The following is a 22,605-nucleotide window of genomic DNA, read 5'->3' as shown; positions in this document are numbered from 1 at the left end:
AATAGAGGTGTGGAATAAAACGATTCGTACAGTTAATAAAATTTATTCTCCTACTTTGTACCATATAAATAACAATACATTTCAGCATATTAGTAACACATGAATGTCATATAAATCTTTCATAAAAAGAGGGAAGAAATTCAACAGTCTATTATTAAACGTGTGGATATTTGAATAAACATCTTTGGCAAACATTTGTCTAATTTGTTTTCACATTATTTCATAACAATGTGTATGGCGTAAAGCATTCAGCTGGACAGATAATTATCTTCTCTAAAACTTTTGACGAGTTGGGATCAATCTATATGTAACATGCAAAAAATCTGTTGCCACAGTTTTACTTTGTATCCTTCGAGATTTGGCACTCCATTAACCCATTTGGAACAACATTTAAAACCTAGTGTCCGTTCTAACAGTTCGAGTAAATATGAGCTTAATTAGCATTCAACATTTTCGGACGATCATGTTTTTGTTTTGAAGACTATTTAAAGCTTCTTGGAACTTTGTAACAACTATTAACTATGTGCACCTCGACTTTGATATACTGTGCTGTTCTAATAAAGGTGGCACTATATTTCCATGGAGAAACTTTAACGTAGTCACATGACTCAAGTGTGCCGATCTACAACTTAACCTAAATTTTAATATTCTGCGACTGCTTTTTTTTTCTTTTTTCTTGATTCCTTCTAGAACTAAGAGGATAATAAAGTGTTGGTGGATTATACATTATTAAAACAATAACTGCAATGTGGCAACAAATTTCCAATAACAATGGTAATCTGTAAACTGCAATAGTGAATAATAACTTGTTATATCTTCACTTCAACACTTTCTATTGTGTGGACATTATTTATTGGTCGATTTTCTTAATCATTCCACAAAAAAATATGTTGCCGTGAAAATATGTAGGTACTGAACCATTCTTATAAAAATAGAGAGCAACATTCTTTCACACATATCAAAACATTTACGATAAACGTTACAAGGGCCCACGACTGCGTTTTTATAAAGAATTAAATACCAGACTCGTGCCGACATAAAAACATTTCCACAAAAATTTCCGGTTACAAAATGCTTTAAAAAATTTGCTTATCGTAAAAAACGTTTTAAAATCGAATTTAAAAGAATGCACTTCTGGTATTCAATTTTTTGCACACTTAGAACCACATAACATCTTAGGCATACAACCACTTGATTCAAAGATAATTTAACAATACATAATTAGGTATTTTAATAACAACGTTGTCCTAAAAATCGATTAAATAAAACTAAAGAATACAAGAGAACTTTCGAATTCGAGAGAAACAAATGGGTTAATATAAGTTTATTAAAGTGTACTATTTGTTCAAGAAACAGAATATCTGAGTAAATCTCTCTGTGACTGACTGTTACTGATACAGCTTGTTTCTTGTGCGAATAATAACAAAAGATATGATATATTAAAATTAAAAAAATAATAGATACATCAATAATTATTATTTACTAAGCATATAAAAATATATAAAAATTTTAAACTATGTAAAATAATATATAATAAATTTGCTTTAGGCTTCTTTTTCGTATATATTACACGGGTACATGCTCGAATGGCAGTCAATAGAAATAAAAAATTAAGATATGGGGTTTTTAAATGTTTCCTTTTTCCATTGATCTAATTACTTTTTCTTTTTCCCAGAAGAATTGCTTTTGAAGTTATTACTAATACCATTTGTTGCATGCGGCACGTTTCCATTCGCCATCCTGCAATAGATTTACATTTTAAGTATTGTCTTATTCTTCATCGCAACAAATGCATTTTACTTGTTTAACGACTGGTAACGTTTTGACGTAGGTACGTGTAAAATGTAAAATGTAGACAATATTTGTCGATAGTATTACGCACTATGTGGAAAATTCATTAGAGATATTTGCAAAAACAGTTAGACTGCACTAGGTATACTTATTTTAGTCAACTCGGGTTCAGGTATGCAGATTTTGTTTAGCAATGAACGCGACGAATGACCAAAAACTGCCTTAACATAATAGTTTTATGTGCTGCGGCTGGTAGAATGGCTGCCGAACGCAGTGAGGCAGACAAACCAGCCAAAGCACATAAAACCATTTTTGCTCCGAATAACATATACTATTTTTTCTTCAAACCTTCATAACAAATTATTTAAGACATGTTAAGAAACCAGGTAGTTTACTTTACAGCCGCTCATCAGCGGAGATAACTTCACTGACGCCCTCAGCGGAGATAATAACTTCACGGACGCTGGTCAGCTCGTTAGATGTCATGACAATGAAGTGACACTTTAGCATTATCAATGCAGCAGTGCAATGTCATATTTTACGGGCGTTTGAAGAAAAAAATGTGTTTATGTTAGTCCGATATTTAAACTAATTAAATTATCGCGTCACTTTTATTATATTAAATGTCCTTTCTATTTATTCTAACTATTGTCATATTAACTAATCAAATATTTGTACTGATTTTATCTGAAAAAAAACCATTGTTTTTGTTTTTCCAGTTCTTAACAATTCCACTAGGTGGGTTTAAACAATACCTTTATTGCAGTTCATTTTATTAAACATTGATTATCAAACAAAAAACATTAGTGTTCTGTTTATAGATGGTTGTATATTAATTTTTGTGTGTGTACTTTAGACTTTTAATATTGTAGCGCACGATGAGCATCGAACTGTAATTACCAACCTTTTAAACATTTTTTGGAAGTCTCACTGAAAAAACTTGAAGAAGAAAGCATGTATAGAAAATGTAAGATAAGTAGTGGGTTTTAGTCAATCTTCTCTTGAGACGAGAGAACAAATCTGTTAACAGTAGAAGAATCGAAAAAAACTTTGTAAATCTGTGCAACCACCCAGGAGACTGAAACTAAAGAACAGTACTGCTTGTGGTAAGGGTATTCGATGCACACTCAAGCCACTGGCAGCAAAAGCTAATCAGAATAAGTTATGATGCCTCAGAAGATATTCGATTGACGAATGAGAAACATTTCTCCAATAAACTTTTTTGTGTGAATAATAGTGATAAGTCAGGTCTTTTAGGAACTTCTAGAAAAAAAATAAGGAAGGGGTCTCTAGAACAGGAACTCTAAAGTTTCACGTTTATTTCCTGTTGCAACCAGAAAAAGTAGGATTAAAGTATTTTGAAACTTCGAAGAAATGATTGCCTGACATCTAAAGAAGATGCGAGCTTTAAATAGATTATTGGTTTTCTGAGAAGCATATGCTCATATGTTGGCGAGTAGAATGTGATGGGAACGTGACGTGAAGATTTAATTCCTACATCCAGCTGGATTGTAATTCAGAAATATTAGATTGTTTAACAAATAAAACAAGGTGGTGGTTTTCCAGCGAGCCTAAATATTTAAAATGAAAATTTAAAAATTAAGTTTCTAATCATTTTGGTCCCAAGTATGTAAGGGTAATGTTTACCACCACGACAGCCAGTAAGCTACTAAAAACTACAACGGCACAGTCAGTTGCAGGTGCAGGTGTTCCAAATCTACTTCCCTTAAAATCGAAGTTACGGAATTTTTAATCAGTGGCGAAAAGAGATAACGTTGCTAACTGGAAAAGTGTTCCTAACGAGAAATCTGAAACTTTGCTTTACTGTTTTCTATCGATCAAAGTGACTCTTTTCCATTAAGCACAGGAAAAATTAATTTATTATACATATGTACGGTTGGTGGACAAATAAAACTGGGACACATAAAATTTAATCTATGTAAATCAGACCATTGAATTGTCAATATATCTGTCAGTGTCTATATAATATGTCATACCAAAGTTAACCTATTTGTCATAAAGCCGTAATTAAACGATGCAAATTTGTAAATTTTGACTTATGTGATTGTCATTTTTGTCCCAGTTTTATTTGTCCATCGACTGTACAATACAAGCAATAAAAAAAGATATGTGGAGCTATAGAAAACAAAACTTCTGAAAACGTATGGCGTAGTTTCAATGATACTATTGGTGATTCAAAATGATTGTGGATAACTATGGCAACTATGTACGAAAATGTATGTGGCAACTGTGTTGGTGGGGTAGAGTTAGCATTTGTATGACATTTCATAAGCGTGCATTTGATTTTTTTTCTAACACTAATATCTTATACTGTTTCCATGGTGCATTTGAGCTCACATCTTATGTTTCCCATAAAATACGCTTGTCTTTATAAGACACGTCGTCAATAGCAACGTATCTTATAGAGTCATAAAATACGCTCACACACATCATTCAAGTAACATTTTATTCATCATTTTTACAGTAATTATCACAAAAGTGAAAAGTACAATTATTGAATTGGAATTGCCATATTAGCTTCGTGCTCTTATTCCTAACATCTTCTTTAACTTCTGCTGTTTCATCCAATGCAAGTGCCCGGCCATCGAAAATGGCAATCTTTACATTTTCTTCAAATGATTCTTGCCGTAGTGTGAATTAACTTTTAATGAAGTTCTACACGCTTACCCCATATCAAGAAAAGCCAAAATGACATCTTCCGCTACCTCCGTGATGCTTTTTTTATTGTTCCGGCCTTGAAACGAAACATACACCTTTTCGTATGCACTTTTAGACTTCATTGGTAACAAATTGCTCCTTTTTTCTTATTTCTTCTGGAACGTTTTGGCACATTTCAACGATGAAAATTTTTTTTTTCCAAATTTGTTGATATTATTACCATAGTACCCACGGCAACCTCCGCATTTTGTGTATTGTGACGCGCCTCGAATAATTTCTGAATTTATTAAAATTTCTGATAAGATGTTAGTGTTAGAAAAAATCTTGAAGACAACGCGTGTTTTATAGTTTAAAAATCTCGATCTATTAAATCCTCGCTCCCTGCGGTCGCTCTGATTTAAACTACGATCTCGATTTTTAAATCGTCTATAAAACCCTTGTTGTCTTAATAGCTATTTAATACCATTGCAAATTGATTTGATTATGAACTGTCAAAGGAATGTCAACTCTATCCTACCCACACAGTTGTCACATAAATTTTCGTACATAGTTGCCACAATCATTTTGAATCACTCAATAACATTCGTACAATTAATTTCAAAATTATAGAGTGCACCTAATTTTCTACAGTGTGAAATGCCCTTACATTTTTTGTCAATGATCAATGTCAATTTTGACAAACAAAATGCCTAATCTAACCGAAAACGCGAAAGTGCTCATTCTTTTCAAATTAGAAGAAGGGTGGTCGATCCGGAGGGTAGCCCAGTATAATAACATCGCGAAGAGCACCGTGCAGAGGATAGAACAGACAATATGTAGGTATTATGGTGTTCTAATTTAAAATATCAGTGACATTTTATGTTGTAAAAACTTACCTACCTAACCTATTGGGTGATTCAAAATGATTGTGGCCAAGTATGGCAACTATGTACGAAAATTTATGTGGCAACTGTGTGGGGAGGTTAGAGTTGACATTTCCTTGACAGTTCATAGTCGCGCAATTTTGTAAGTTGTCAAATCAATGTGTAATGGAATTGAAAAAATCAAATGCACGCTTATGGGCTTATGGAATGTCATACAAATGTCAACTCTACCCCATTCACACAGTTGCCACATAAATTTTCGTACATAGTTGCCATATTCGGCCACAATCATTTTGAATCACCCAATATAACAAAAATATGACGCTCAAATTTCAAAAAGGCATCTTTACATGTGAAAAAAAAACAGTAACAATTCGACTTATTGATTTTTGAGGTGTACTCGATAATTTTGAAATTAACTGTAACATACATAATGAAGAGAAATTTTACTGAAACTACAACAAAGTAGTGTATGATAAAACCAGTCACCATTGTCTTCGTCTACATTTCTAAATTAGGTTTCTGTCATAAATAATTTTGTTTTCCATGGCAATAATAATAATAATGGACCTAATATTCATTCAATTCCTTATACTGTTAATAAGATAAATAAAATACCATAAAGATATCATCTTAAAATTGTTCATGAATGTTAACATAACATAATAAGTACAATTAAGTCAGAATTTTTGGAGAATTAAAAAAAAAATCCGATTTTAATAATATACAGACTGATTCACATAACTTTCCGACACTGACGAAATTTAAATGCAGCCAGAATCAGGTGCGTAACTCTGATAGATCTCCATTAAAAATAACGTTTCAAGTCCCACCTTCGTGGATTTTCTCAATATCGAAAAACTGGTGGTGTAAAGAAAATTGTATTTTTAGCGATAAACCATTGTATCTTAAGAAAAGTGCCGTAAGTAATTGGACAAATGCAAATTTAAATTACTGTAATTATTACCACCACTGCATAATTTCATTTAACACTTTAGCACATCATTTTAATCACTGGAATAGGACAATGAATACAAATTTTTTATTAATACGAGTAAGGCTCTCAACGTCCGTTTTTTGCGCTCTTAATATATTTGTTTATCTAAAAAACTAATGGCGTTTTTGTAAAGAATTACAATGTGTAGACGCCAATTATAATGCGTCATAAATTATGCAATTAACATTTATAATCTCAATATAGTTTCATATTTTGGAAATTAATTACGTACGTATCTACACAAAGTAGGAAGTGCAGAGTTCGCTTTAATCTCTGCGCCCAAACTAATTTCACTGTAATAGTTATAAACATTTCAAAGAACTCTACGTCACAGGTCCTGTGCATTTTTAATAAACACATCTACGTATGTAGTTAACTTATTCCTTTTTGGCCGTTAGTTCACTTTAAATAAAAGTATATAGTAGTTAAATTAATAATGTTAATTTTAGACCAGAACTGCCAAAAAAATATAATCATTTTACTGGTATTTTTAGTTTCAAGTACTGTCAGTAAGATGCTCGTAACTAGTGAATAAAAAGAAAATAAATGAGATTTTTATTATTTTATTATTTATATTATTTACTTCAACCTGCTGAATTTATTGAATATTCGTTAAAACATTTCCAAAAGTTGTTTTTGAAATACACGTACAAGAAAATTCTAAGCAGTTGAGGGGGGGGGGGGCTCCAAAAAGTTCAGCAAACCTTTTTTAATCATCTGAAATGATGGGATAAATTAATCTTTCCCACTCTCGTTCGCGCCACTGATTTATTTTAGCATACAATAATAATTATTTAATTATTGTTGTAACGCAACCAGGGGACTACATTATAAATAATCATAATCACCTTTAATTCAGTAGCGTACTGGAACTTTCCAACAATTTTTTTAGTTAATGTTAAAATAAAGACTTTATAAAACGTTTCGTCACTAATTACAGTTTTTCTCTTTTTGTGTATGTATTTCAAAAAGTTCCCGTATAAGCAGGTACAAGAGAATATTTTAACCAAGACATTGTTCTATATACGCTATTTACACGATTTTTGTTTCAAAATCTGGAATCTATTTATGAATTGTGACCTTAAACAAACAAGGTTAGTAGCACTTTCTATTAAATAAGTCCGCAACACTTGTGTCAGAATTGTAAAGTATCAAAATGTAAATTTTATAAAATAATAAAACCTACCTGTGCTCGACCCGCGGCACTGCAGCCCTCTGATCATCCATCCTCCCCGACTGAAACCTCATGATCAGCGAAAAGAAATCCTCATCTGGCACCGTCGCTCCGCTCTTCCTAGAATTGGCGGGCGGTGGATCCGCCTCGACGTCCACGGCTGGCACCGGCAGAGGAGACCTCTGATCCTCTAACCGAGACCCCTGACACCTGACCAGTTGATCCAAGAAGCTGTCGTCGGGAACGCTGTTGTTTCTCGATTCGGCCAACCTCTGAAGACTCGACGATTGCAAGCCGGGAAGATGCGGCAGCGCCACCCTCTGCTCGTCCATCCGCTTGCTCTGCATACCGGCTATCATGTCGATGAGATCGTCGGGACCCTCGTTACGGGGTAAGTTCACCACGTTGGTGTTCTCCTTGTTGTCCACCGTCAGCGAACAACGCTGATCGTCCATGCGTTTCGACTGGAATCTGGATAGCAAGTCGAAGAAAGAGTCGTCGTCTTCGTTCTTGGCCGGCGAGGGAGCCTTCATCGGGGGCAGGGTCAGTCCGGGTCTCTGCTTTCCGTCAGGCGTTAACTGCGGAGGCAAAGTTTTAAATTTAATCGACCTAGCTGCGGCAATCTGTACAGCCGACGCCAATGAATGAATTTTCTTACTGATACTCATCACGGGCATGCGATTCTAACGCATCGAAGTACATAAATGAAAATATATATATACATATACTGATAAAATTAGTTGTTTAGTACCTTGCTCTGACGTCAAATGTTGTTTAATTTATTCATTTTTGCTGCAACATGTTCGCGTACGTAACGTGTAAACAATTATGGTGAAACTGACTACACCACTGCTTGCAATCAGTTTATTTTCTGTCTTCTTGAAACGTATAACTTGTCTGCGTTTGTTTTATTAGTATTTATGAGTTTTGAGAAGATTCTGGCAACGGTTCAAATTTTAGAGCTGACTTAATTCATCCATTTGCTGTCTCCGCGAAACAATTTTTTTATTTGTAAAAATTCGTAAAAACCTAAATGTTTTTGGCGTGTACGATGAGAGAAGAACTTTGCTCCTTAATTAGCGTTGAATAACAAACATGTCACATGCTGAAAATGTAAAACGAAAACTTCATTCAAATGTTTAGAACAGGCGTGCAAATCAAATAAATGTAAATTCTCAGTGGCGAACGAACTTCCGTTGGCAGCAGTCTTTACTTGAACAGAAAACATCACTCTCACACGTTTAAAATGCAGTCCCTTGTTCAAATGTGTTTCAATCCTGAAAAAGCACACCCAATAATTGTGAAATCAGTTACTTCTCTACTTATACGTATATCCCATCAAAAACTTGTTTGTTAAAATGTAAAGTCTTGTTTATTTAGCGGTAAAAATGCAAACAATTAATATAATTGTGCACCTAAGAAATTTAATTAGAACACCTTCGTACCTAATCAAGAAGCTTTTGTATGTAGTAAAATAATCAATCATTATTTATTTTATTTTAGTTATCTTCAACTTTTATACATTTAGGTTGGGCCAGAACTGGCTGATAATAATGAAATAATCTCCAATTTAAATCACTTTTTAATTAGACGATTAAAACTAACCAATAACGAACCAGCTGAATTTATATTTCGTAAGTATCACATGATCGAAAACTTGTATTCTCTAGAAGGGGATGAAAATCTTTGTTTCTTAAATTTATGTTGGCAGTGAATAAAGATATTCAATAATACCGGGTGACTTAATTGAAATTATTTTTGTTCCGTTGACAATACATTTTACGATTTTATGTTGCTACACTTGACTGTCAATTCAAATATGACAGTACAAAAGTCAAAATAAATCAATTGTCATTATCACGATTTATTAATTTGCAAAAATCTTAACCTAGAAAGAGAATCAACAGACAACTCTTTGACAAATAACTAGGCGTACCAATCATTCGGGACTGCCAACCCACTAAATTTGTCTCAATCATTAAAAGTCATACGGTATAACCTACTCTAGAGTGGTATATAAGAGAAAGTAGGCTCGATCCTGGATCCTAGGGGAGTTTTTGAGAGTTAAATTTGCATTGACAGCCTAGTTGCCACTGACTGTGAAGTAAATGCAAGCAAATCTAAATATGTAGTTAACATAATAGTTTTGATAATTAACGATTTCATTTAAACACAAAGGGCCGTATGATTTCCCATTCGTTAAGCCTTTCATTAGCTAAATAATTGATTAGACAAAGATTAGACAAAATCGTACGGCCCAAATAGTGTTAATGTTGACAATAAAAGTGCAGCCAATTATCAATCGAAAAACGCCCCTAGGAACAAGAATTGAGCCAACTCTATTTAATATACATATAATGTTTCAAAATCAAAAATCCACCACCTGTTGAATTATGTTGGCAGAAAAAAAGAGATCCCTAGAATAAGTTTCATTTTTTTGTGTTGGCCCAACCTTCCGTCAAAATTTGACCTTCAGTTTGTCACAAATATCAATTTATAAAAATGCCTCGATCAACAAGGAGTTTTTTAACCGCTAAATTAAAGCGAGCGCTCATTAAGTGCTTCGAAGAATTTAAAAAACACGATGAACTACGACCAAAACGACTGTCAACAGTTTTATTTCATAACCCCACGTTTTTCTGACACTTCCAAACACACTAAAAACAAAAGTTGGCGACGTTGTCGGTCGTATTTTCGAGGTAGAATGCAGTGTTGGTGGATTTTTGATTTTGAAACAAATTATACTAACTTTTTTGTTCGACACTGTCAGAAATTGAGAATTTTCTCCTGTGTGAACGGATTTTGATGAATTTTACAACTTGTCAAAACGAAACGTCAAGCTAATTTTAAAGATTTTCAGCCATTTGGAGCCTTTGGGGGGGGGCTCGTCGAACAAAAAAACGTTGTATTCAACTCGTTCTTGTGTAATTTGTGCTTTTTTGGCACTTATGTGTGACACTTGTCAACAAAGAGATATTTTGCAATTTAAACTACACCACACTAATTGACAGTGTGAGCAACAATTACTGTTTGAGTTGGCAATAAAACTACGGTGACTTTTTGCCTCCCTGTTTGTTAAATTTGTCACATAACCGGAAGTGAAGTGAATTTGATAGATCGCCGAAAATGTGGTTGTGTGATGCGAAGCAACGGTTTATTGAAAAAGGAGGAAAAACAAACAAGTAAGAGCCAGGAAAAAACATTTAATTTAAAGGTGCTGCTCCAAATGACTCCAATTATTATCAATAAAAGATTACAAAAACCAAGATGTTTAAATTTGAAATTTATGTCAGCTGCCAATAATGACAATAAAGCAAACGGAAATAGGTACAATTCAGTATTGCCAATTTCAAGTGAATTTTTTTATTGTCAACTCAAACAGCTCACGTGGTAGAATAAAAGAAAAAAAAAAGATGAATGAGAGCCAGTCGTTATAGAGATAAGAGAAAGTAGGCACGATCCTGGTCCCTAGGGGAGTTTTTGAGAGTTAAATTTGCATTGGCAGCCTGGTTCCCACAGACTTTGTGAAGTAAATGCAAACAAATCTATAGTTGACTCAAATTGCAAAAAACCACTTTACCTTTGCAACAGCATTTTTATGGCATTAGTCCTTTGAAATTACTTTGAAATTGTACTTATATGCCGTTCACGATTATTTTAAACACGCAGGAGGCCGCGATATTTTTTTGTTAGATTGGCGTCAGGTCTTGTCATATGACGTTTCGTTTTTAAATATTCGCATTGTTGTCAATTCCGTCATTAATTTAGTTAATAAGAATTTACCCAGAACTGCCCTACAAATATGTATGTTTCATTTCAATTACAATTTTACGATTATTGTTCCTAATGCGTTCAATTATTTAAAAAATGTAACAACTTGGGAGCAGTGTTCGGTTGAATTATAACCTAAAATAGATTTATTAAGACAAAATCACAATACTGCCAACTAAAATGTCAGATTTTCATAGATAGTCCGAATTTGAAATAATCGTGAATGGTTTATATATGGAAAATATTCAACCCAAATTATGATTTTCTAGTCCCTTTATGCCTTTATTTGGTTTCAAAAATATTGAAAAAATGCTGTTGCAAAAAACCACTACTTGTTGTTTGCAACAGCATTTTTTCAATATTTCTGAACCAAATAAAGGCACAAAGGGACCAGCAAATCATAGTTTACATTGAATATTTTCCATGTAAGTACAGTTTTAAAGTAATTTCAAAGGACTAATGCCATAAAAACGCTGTTGCAAAGGCAAAGTGGTCTTTTGGAACTTGAGTCAACTATAGAAACATTTTGATAATAAACAATTTTATTTAAACAGAAATAGTGCCAATTTTGACAATAAAAGTGCAGCCAATTATCAATCGAAAAAGGCTCCTAGGAACAAGGATGGAGCCAACTCTATTTAATATACTAACTTTAAGGGCGAGTTTATAGAAAGAAAATTAAATATTTAATTCGAATTAAATTTTAATGCCCGATTAACCATTAATCCGAAACTTCGATTGATTCAATTTGATCACGTGGCCCTAAGTCGTTAATTTTTTTTTATTTAACCAATAAAAAAACAGCAATTGTTCTTGGGTGTTCTAATTTATAGTATGCCCAGGGTGCAATAAAACTGCTATTTATTGTTAATTAGCCAAAGACACCGACAGACTGCCATTACTATGCAAGACTTGCTTTGTGTTTGCTGAAACATTAACTGCTCTTCTCGATTCAATTTTTTTGGCTACATTTTATTGTAACTTACAAATTGTTTGAATGAACAACACAGGATAGCGGTGTTTATTTAAAGTAAAATTTTTCAACAGGATATCGTGCACAAATGTTTTAGTATTTTTTTTAAACACAACTTTTTATAATCTCGTGATTCTTGACAGACTCGGAACAAAAAAACACTCTTTTTTCCCAACATTGGATGTCTTTCTTCAGGAGTGTGACAATGTGCAATTAGTGACAACACCAGTGACAAGTGAACCAGAAATTTGTTAGTCGATTAATCACATTTCAAACTTAACACAATGGACTATTTTACACTTTTGACACAAAAAAAAAAGATTTGGTAATTTAATGAGCGAGGCACACATAGCAATTTGCATATTTACATTGAAGCAAATATTTGAAAACAATCGAGATTAAATAAACTTACGTCCGTTGGAACGTCAAACAAAAACAAAACATAAAAAAAAACCGCTACCTTAATGAGGCTAAGCTGTTCCATGCTTTCTCGTCTCACCCTGTGTATCCTCTGGTGAGTGACGTCGTTAAATTGCGGCTCCTTCGGCGAGGTACTCTTCGAAGAGGGAGTTTCGCATAGCGACTCGGGACTGTCAGGCAAATTCAGAATCTTCCTCAGATCAGCCACGTTCATTTTGGCGGTCGCCTCTCCCACCGGATCGCCTAACTACAACACGTCAACAGAAAAACGCATTACGGAATTAACTGCCTCCTTAAATAATTCCTGCGTTGTGAAAATAAATGAGCAATTAGTATTCCGTTCAAATACGAAATTATCAACGATAAAAAGTTACGACGTGAATAACGTTAGATTGCTGCCAAGACGTACCTCTTTGCTGATTTCGAGGTGCTTCTTCGCGAACTGAAGAGCTTTCTCGTGATTGCCCAGTGACGCGTGGGCATTTCCCAGCGACCAGCAAGCTCTGCCCTCGCCTATGCGATCGGCGAGGTTTTGCGCGATCAAGAGGTGTCGCAGATGATATTCTATGGCAGTTTCGTAATCTCGTAAAAGGGTGTAAGTGTTGCCCAAACTGTAACAGGCCTGGGCCTCCACTGCGTGGTCGCCTAGTTCTTGGGCGAGGGCCAAGGTCCGTCTGAAAAATCAACATTTCCCTAACTTTAATTCCATTGAATCGTACTAAAATTGTCTGCTCTTCAATAAAGCCTTACGTGATGTTTTAATTTATGAAATTCCACCATTTCAGCAATAGCTTAGATGCCATACTAACTCCTCGAAGGAAAAAATGAAGGATTATACAGGTGTCCCCGAAAAAAAAAAAAGACGAGCCCATAGCTCCCTTATTTATCCGAGGATTTTAACTATACAGGGTGTCCCAAAAATGGCGTACAAACTACTTACTACCTTATCGAGGATGTTTAAATGTACATGAAAAAAATATGGAAAAAATGTTTCCGACAAAAAAATCAATTATTTTTATTATTATTATTAACGGTAATACAATGTAAACAAAGATATATTCGTACATCATTACCTTGAAATGTTACCGTAGTGGATTTAAAATAATTTGTTCGATTTCCAAAGCTTCTAAATTCTCTATTATGCAAGATTAGATATTGGTAGTGAGTGATCTTGTACTTTGTGATAATATGTACGATAAGAGGTAGCTGCCATGACAATTTCATACATATATTTCAAAATAATTGACCTGTTAAGTGCCACTTTAAAAGACCGCCAAATCAGCAAGTAAGTCCAATAGAATTTTTTTAACATTTTTGTGACGTTTACGGTAATCTCTTCTACACCGTAGTGCACCGTTAGTACGCCATTTTTGGGACACCTGTATATCTATACACCAATTTAAACGGTTGTGAATAGGCTACAAAATGGCCTAATAAAATCATGTATAGCCCAAAGAGCTTCAAGGCTGAACTGTCAAAATATTTTTTAGTAATTTTGATAGATTTTTATTCTGAAAACAATAATATCAGAAGTATACACTTCCATACCAAAAATACAAAAATAAATAAACAAAAAAACAATTAAGAAATTCCTTTTTGAGAGGATTTCCCTTGCCATTCAACGTGGAAACGCTGCAAGCATTCGGGGAACTTTTCCAGATTCCGCATTATTATCGGAAATTTTTGCACTGTAAATTAAAAATGTTATGTAATTATGTTTTTCTACTTTGCGTTCGTACTGATGTTATTATGATACTGTTTGCGTATCGTAATAGGAAAAGGCGTGATATAATATATAATAATACTAAAAATAGCGAAATTTAATTTTTTAATTTTGACGGATACTGTGGTGTCGCGGCAGACCGCAGACGTGATCTTGGGTAGAATCCTTCAACTTTAACGGTTTTAAATTTTAAATTATTTTTTTTCATTGAAAAAGTGGCAAAGTAGAAAAAATACTGTATGACATCTCGTTTATAAGGCATTTTATCGCACTTACTCCTTTAGGGCACTCCTCGCAAGCTCGTCGTGCTCTAAAACCGTGCGTGCGATAAAATGCTTCTTATAAGACTCGTATCATAATATACTATTATAAACAAATTATTATTATCATATAAAAAACAACTACAATCGTCTATGCTCAAAGTCAAAATATTTTGACAGTTTAGCCTTGAAGCCCTTGGGGCTATACGTGATTTTATTATGCCATTTTGTAGCCTATTCACAGCCATTTAATTTGGTTTATAGGAGCTATGGACTCGTCTTTTTTTTGGGAAACCCTGAATATACATTATGTATTTGTGTTATATCGATAGTAAGAATCATCCAAAAGCCTTACATACCATACATACCACTATTACATCTTCATGAATAGTTGAATTATGGAGTTAAAAAAAAATATAGATATAATTAAACGCATATACGGCTACTGCAATATTAAAATTTCAAAAAGTGGAGTCAGTATGGAATTCAAAGTGCATAAAATGACTTCAGGTATCGCTGAGAAATTAAGAATAACATTTTCATTGCGCTGTAGTTATCTGTCGACGCAATATCATGGCAAAGGTGTGACTTCTATGATAAGAGATGAGGGACATTTACTTAACTATCATTGGCAACTTTCGAAGAAAAAAAAATCATTAAATTCGTCTACAGATTTTTCAAATTCCAATGTTTAAATGTTTTTTCTGATTAAAAAAAAAGTTATATCGTTATGCACGAAAGGTTATTAAATATTTAATCTGGAGTGATCTAGACGCAGGTCTAGCCATTTTTTTTTTAATTTTTAGACGGAACAAATGTTAAACAATGTCTCTTGAGGAATTTTACTAAAATTTGCTAATTTGTTTGACAATATTATAAAATATAACAATTATAAAATAAATCTGCTGCTACAAACTGTGCTCAAGCTCATACAGGAGTGGAATTTAAAAAACATACGTTAATAAGTAAAATCCTTATTTGGAGCTGAAAATCATAGGAAAAATAAATATATCAGACTAAAAGAAAAAGATGATAGGGCAGAAGACTTGGATTTAGGAAGATTATAAACAATTAAACATTTTTAAAAAGTGTTTTGATAACTAATAAGTAATAATCGAAACGTTATGCTTTGTGGAAAACCTTTCAGAATTAGTCTACAGTGGAAAAGAACTAAAGAGATATTACAACAACTATGGCTTATTCTGAAAGCCTCCTCAGACTAATTAACCATTCTATGCTACTGTTTTGGTGAAATATAGAAATTAGAAATATGTACTGTCGCGAGCAATAAATTTTGGTCGTCAATATCTGCCCTGCCTAATTATGCCCATGTCAACAAAGTGTCAAAAAATTGAGAAAAAACAAAAAAATGACAATTAACGTCAAACTACGTGTTTAAAGGTTTAGCATTTGAAACCTTAGGCCCTTGGTGCAAAGAAGCCATCGATTTCATTAATGTCATCGGAAACCGACTTATCGCGGAATCAGGCGATTCAAAATCAAAGAAATTCCTTTTCGAGAGGATTTCCCTTGCCATTCAACGTGGAAACGCTGCAAGCATTCGGGGAACTTTTCCAGATTCCGCATTATTATCGGAAATTTTTGTATTATAAAACAAAAATGTTTATGTAATTATGTCATACAACATAATGATATGTTATGATATTTGTCGGGGCGTAGAGCCACGCCCCTCCTTTCAGAACGAGAACCACCCCTGCGTTGAGAGAGATTTGAGACGACAGTACCGTACCGAGATGGACTCTGGGTAGAACAGTCACAGTCACAAGTCAATAAGTCATTTATCCAACATCTCGAGTACGGTCGTACGGTCCAAACAACTGTATATAAAGTAACGCTTAAGGTATAAGATTATATGGCAGCACTAAAATTATCCCAATAATGGAAACCAATATTGGCGTTGAGATGGTTGTCTCGGCTCGTGCAGCTGCATCCCTTTTCCTTGGTTCAGGGCAGGGATTAAAAATTTGTGATAGAACATGTTTTTGATGTTTATTGTAAATTTTGCGATTGTAACGAAATTCCCTTTAGTACTTTGTATCTTGAAAACAGTAAAGATGATTTGCAATAGTATTGTAATATTTAATAAATAAATATAATTTCATCGGTACGCATTTGTTTTGAGGCCGGCTCTGGAATTCACAACAGAGAATTGCTTGAAGCATGATTTATGGTTGGGCTGACCGCCTACTGCAATTGCGACAAAAGGGACGTTTATCTCCGGTCAAATACTTTTAAAGGGCCATATAATCTTATACCTTAAGCGTTACTTTAAATGTATAGTGGAACCAGAAATATAGTGATTTTATGGACTCTGGTCGATAATTTCTTTTTCAATTTTGGGGTCACTTTTATTACCAACTTGAAGAGAGTTATAAATCTTCTATGACAGATGTTTTTGAGCCGTCTGAAAATGGACTATCGGAGACAAAGGTAGGTAGAGCCCAGTCGCGCGACGAGTGCCAGAAGTTTATTGCCCTGCCGTAACTGACCCTCTCAAGTTAATGTACTCCATCCCTCATAAAAACACTATATTTCTGGTTCCACAATAAATAAACGTTTTACACAAAACGATACGGTGTGTCAGTTCACGCGCGCCTACAATCAAACCAGTGAAGCCTCCATTACGCTGAGCAAACCCAGGAGCGCCATTTGGTTCCGAACAATTCCTGGAGCCCCTATTAGGCCCCAAACATTGTTATTGGGGCCATTTAGCCTGAATGGTATTTCGACCGTGAATCTACCCTCGGCATTTCGAGAACACGTGTTTTTGAAATGGGTTTCGCACTCGATGTCCTCATTTTTTACAATTACGACCCTTTTGTTCGTTGGATATTCGTCCACGTCCCAAAATTTGGTAAGTTGTTTATTGATGGCGTTCAATGACACGTTGCAAAGAGTCCCGTAAGATGGTTTACGACCTGCAACCATATCGCCCCCAACAACCCACCCCAGGATCGTTTCTTGCAGATGTGGGTTGTTTCGAGTTGCCTTGATTTGGCCGACACTTAAAACACGCCAAAAAATACTGAACCCCAATAGAACGTCTATTTTTCTGGACACGTTGAATTCTGGGTCCGCCAGATTTATGTTACCCGGAATTTGCCGTGACTCGAACTCAAAGGAAGATAACGGTAATTCTTCCGTAATTTTATTTAACACCAAACAATCGATGTGAGCATTGAATGGGTTATGTAGCGATTTGAAATTAATTTGCGCTAACTGCCGTGCACAACCCTGCAACCCTTCTACCGTCGTTATCGGCCAGTTAACCGGCTTCGTTCCGATCCCTAACCTTTTGACCGTTTCCTCACTGATGAAGTTAGACTGGGAGCCTGGGTCTAATAGCCCACGGCATCGCTGCCAGTTGTCCTGACCATCGCGAATTAAAATCTCCGCCGTTGCGAGTAGATTTTGTTTGGCTTTTCCGAATGATGAGTAAGTTACTACTGAAGTCTGCACGTTATTTTCTACATGCAAAAGAGAATTATGTTTCTCCTTGCAGTACCGACATGCTCGCGATTTGCATTGTGAGGCTTCGTGGCCTTTTCGGAAGCAGTTTTCGCACACCTTCCATTCTTTGACCTGTGTGACCCGCTGCGCGATAACTAAATTCAAAAATTGAGGACATTGGTACAGTTCGTGCGCCTCTTTGCACATGTAGCACTGTATTTGTTTGTTTGTGCTAGCGTTGCACAGCGTCCTGTCCTTGCTGAAATGATTCGCGGAGGTCTTGTTATTTGATTTGGGCGTCGCGTTATTGGTTTTTGCCAAGGCGATCTACATTTACCAGGCCATGACACTGACTAAAGACAGTGTGCTATGGAATGGCCTACCATAGTCTGACAACATTGCTTCACCAACATTTAGTAAAAAAAATCGAAATCCACTAAACCTGTCATTGTATTTACATTTGTCAAATATGAGTGATCTAATTTTAGACAGTTCAAAAATGCGTAATTGCATTGTAACATATAGTTTAAAACCACCTTTGGGACAGAAAAATAACGGTGCTCATTACTGATAAGTGATAATATTTCAGATGCTCTGCTGTGTTCCGGACTATTGAAACTGTTTGGTTATAAATTAACGCGAGGTGGGCATTTCCAACTTAAATATAACAATTTGTTCTCCCCATTGCCTAAATCCCATCCCATTTCTTGTAACTTGCTTCCCAGTCTCATTTCAATATTCGTTGTTAAAACCAAAAGATTTTCTCCAGTGATTGTGTCGTCATTACTAATTTTGATTATTTCTTCCCAAAGTGTAATTTCTTCGTAATTAGAAGTTATTGGAACCGCGTTTGGCACAAGTCGCTTCATTTTGTCCCCATTGTTCCGCTAAAATCTTTAGCACAAGCATGGCTACTTTTGCGAATTCTTCACTCTTCGCTTTTTAAAATCACCTTCCAAATTGGCTTCGTTTCCTCATTTGATGGAAACTTAAATAACAGTATTTAGCTACCTACGTAATTTGAAGAAGAAGACGCATAATTTGAGTTGCAATTTGGTACGCAACACTTAAATGACATTTTTAATTCAGTTTGACGAATTTGACCAAGGACTTGTCAAAATTTATTTTAAATGTCGAATTCGTTTCATAATTTTTGGAACACCGTAGGTCATGGAATGGCCTACCAGGGAATGTGGCAACACAGCCAGTGTCCAGGCCTGGTAAATGTAGATCGCCTTGTTTTTGCGCTCTGTTGCTCCGCGACGCTGAGCGATTCCAAAGTTACGCATTTTTTTGCAAAAAGGATTTTAACGTCTCAACAGTCGGTGGATCCGGACCCAATTGAGGTTCCCATTCGCGCTTTGTGAAAAAGTCCATTTTCTAGCTTATGATAGGTACTAATAAACTCGACCAATGTTCCGTGGGTTCCCCTAGATTCGTCAACGCTGCGAGGTTGATTGAAATCGTCAACTAATTTTCTCAGGGTCTGATACGAGTTTTTCACCAACGGCGGTAGGTTTATTATGGCGTACGCGTGTTCTTGGATTATGAGGCGTTTGAATGGTGGGACACGATGTAGGAGGTCGCCCTGAGGCTGTCTAGCCAGAAAAAACGCGAAAATTCCAGAAGTAGTTAAAGTGAACAATTACCAAAAAGGCATGCACTCTACCTTTGCCTCTGTCCCTGTGGCTTCCTCGATGTCGATACGATCCGGCTCGAAGGACCAATGTTTGGGGCCTAATGGGGGCGTTTTGTGTAAAACGTTTATTTACATTTATATACAATTGTATGTGACTGTTCTACCCTGAGTGGCCTGAGTCCATCTTGGTAGCTTGGTACTGTCGTCTCAAATCTCTGTCACGCAGGGGTGGTTCTCGTTCTGAAAGGAGGGGGGGTGGCTCTATGCCCCGACAATATTTACGACTGTTTTACAAAGGAGCATTTTCGATTGCGTCAAAGAATGACCTTGACGACCAAAACTTATTGCTCGCGACTGTACTTATTGTGAATTTATTCTTAAAACTGTAACGGTCTCAATCACAAACTTTTTAAATAAAATCACTTTTTAAAAAATATTTATTTCCCAAGATAACAAATCTCAGAATTTGTGGAACCTCGATAATTAGATAACTTGAAAATCAGATTCTTGAAAAAATTGTTACTTAAAATCATGACTACATACTTCTTACAACAAATATCTTGTGTTGCCCCATATTGTTATTTTAATACTAGAATTAGGAACTAGATAACTCCAAAATATGTATTTCGGAATTATCTACTTGTTTGTGCTCTTTGGATCCTTTCACTCATCAACAACAATAATTAGATATCTCCAGTAATTTTGAACTCAGAAATTTCTTTGATAAGTGTTAGCACTTAACATAAAACATATTTTACCCAAAAACCAACATTTTTGGTGATATTAGGTGTATTGACTATGAGTCATTGAATTCATGAAACATTCAGCGTAATAAATTTTAATGATAAAATCTTTGATTAACATTTCCCCTTATAATTAGAATTACCTAGTTGTATACGTGACGATGTTATCTACTTTGTTTTGACGAGTATTGAACTTATTAAAAAAATTCAACAAAGGAAATTTTAAAAATTGTATTGTGTTTAAAAAACACTGCATTCAATCGCTGAAAATAAAAATTAAGCGTCTGATTCTAAGATTCAAAAACTAAAATAATTTCACACTATGTATCATAATTAGAAAGAACAATAAGATGACCAAAGAGTTTGTTCAGAAATTGCTAATTACTCTTTCAACACGTTCGTCTCTTTTGCATACTGGGTCGTTTCCTTTGCAGAAGTCATTGTCCTGAATTGCACAGATAAATTTATAATCTGTGTTATGAATCACAGAAATTATTCCCAATGACAAATAATACAACCAAAATACGTTCTTACTTGTAATGATGTGCAGCTTCCTCGAATTGTCCCATAAAAATATGAGAATTTCCCAGATTGCTGTGGGCCCTCCTTTCGGCAGCCTTGTCTCCAAACTGTCTCGCTATCGATAATCTTTCTTCATGGTAGTGAATGGCTTGAGCAAAATCACCCAACAAATAAAACGTGTTACCCAAATTACCGCAGGCTCGTCCTTGCGCCGCAACGTCGCCTAATTCTCTCATTAAAGATAAGTTTTCCCTTGAAATAATATTCAGTTTTAATTTGACGACCATAAATAGCACTCGGTCAATTAATAAAAGTAATAATAAATTCAGCACTGATCCAGGAAGATAATATCTATATCTACATACTTAACCATTTATAAATACAAATAATTAAACAGATAACTCTGTTGTACGTTTCAGATAGATCATTTTAATTATAGTTTAGATTTTTTTTATTAGATCAATTAAAATATTAATTTGTTTATTAAATATTTTCTCTAAATTAGCAATAATTTTTTACTTATCATTTTTCACATTATCTAACTAAAGCAGACAGGAAGACTTGGAAAGGACCACATTGCTGAGGGAAATATTTAAAATAATAACTTACTCATAATAAGTGACTGCCTGTTGTAAACATCCTTTGACATCATCAGAAAAGTCCCCTGGATCCTTATGTCCCACCCGACCAATGTGTTTCCCCTTTGCATGAAACACATTGCCTAAATTGTATAAAGCTCGGCCCTCACTTAATCTATCGCCTAATTCTCTTGAAAGCTCTAGATGCCGTTTACAGCAAACTACAGCCTCGTCGAATCTACCCATTACCTTAAGAGTATTGCCTAGGTTTCCTGATGACTTAGCTTCACCCAGTTTATCACCCATAGTCCTGACAAAACCGACGATAACTGTCGTTCATGTATTTAATTAAATGCTAATACCTGGCTAAAGTTAGGTCGTGTTTGTGATATTGCATGGCCTTCCCATAATCTCCAAGATAAAAATACGCGTTTCCTAACTGACTGTAAATGGCACTTAGCGTTCGCAAATCATCAGTTCCTGCCTGTATGGCGGCTTGGAAAAAGGCCACACCGGCTCTGCAGTCCCCTGCTTTACAAAGACGTTCACCTTCCAAGGCGAGTTCTAAACACATATTGCTGGATCCATCATAATCCTTAAAACAGTCACGCAATTACGACACTTCGATCATGCAATATTTATTTTATCAAAATCAAATTGTGACTAACATTCGCAGGAATATTTACTTTCCCATTCCATTCAAATTTAAAAGGAAAATTTTAAACAACACACCTGCGTTTCAAATGTTAAGTTCTCCGCACTGGCGCTCAGTGACATTTTGTAGTTAACAAAATAATATAATTACTTAACACAATTAAAAGCACTTAAGTTATGAATCACTAGTTTATTCTCTCATTGTTATATAAATAAACAACCATAAAAGCGCCCGTAACGTCGAACCTAACACAACCATATCACTCCTCTTCCTGCAACTGTCACTTTTCTTTTCTTTTCTTAATAAACATGGGGAATTTTGCTTTGGTTCAAATGTCATTGAGGCA

The 22,605-nt window shown here is 35.0% G+C and overlaps 1 protein-coding gene across 3 annotated transcripts; it reads right to left on the bottom strand.

Annotated features, from left to right (window-relative positions):
* Positions 1-27: 27 nt before the first annotated feature.
* On the bottom strand, positions 28-22,536 carry pins (G-protein-signaling modulator pins). Of its 3 annotated transcripts, XM_069059119.1 has the most exons (9): positions 22,337-22,536; positions 21,967-22,199; positions 21,854-21,914; positions 21,636-21,727; positions 21,039-21,278; positions 13,078-13,342; positions 12,709-12,915; positions 7,517-8,082; positions 28-1,740 (listed from the first exon to the last, which is right to left on the bottom strand). In XM_069059119.1, exons 1-9 carry the CDS (start codon positions 22,379-22,381, stop codon positions 1,656-1,658), a joined length of 1,794 nt encoding a protein of 597 aa, XP_068915220.1. In that variant the 5' UTR covers positions 22,382-22,536; the 3' UTR covers positions 28-1,655. The 3 variants fall into 3 exon arrangements, with proteins under 3 accessions (XP_068915220.1, XP_068915065.1, XP_068915144.1); XM_069058964.1 differs by having other exon boundaries at positions 21,636-21,914; XM_069059043.1 differs by having other exon boundaries at positions 12,748-12,915; positions 21,636-21,914; positions 22,337-22,535.
* Between the last annotated feature and the right edge of the window lie 69 nt (positions 22,537-22,605).

The sequence above is a fragment of the Tenebrio molitor genome, chromosome 1 (assembly GCF_963966145.1).
Source record: "Tenebrio molitor chromosome 1, icTenMoli1.1, whole genome shotgun sequence".
NCBI lineage: Eukaryota > Metazoa > Arthropoda > Insecta > Coleoptera > Tenebrionidae > Tenebrio > Tenebrio molitor.
This window is presented reverse-complemented; position numbering and strand designations above follow the sequence as displayed.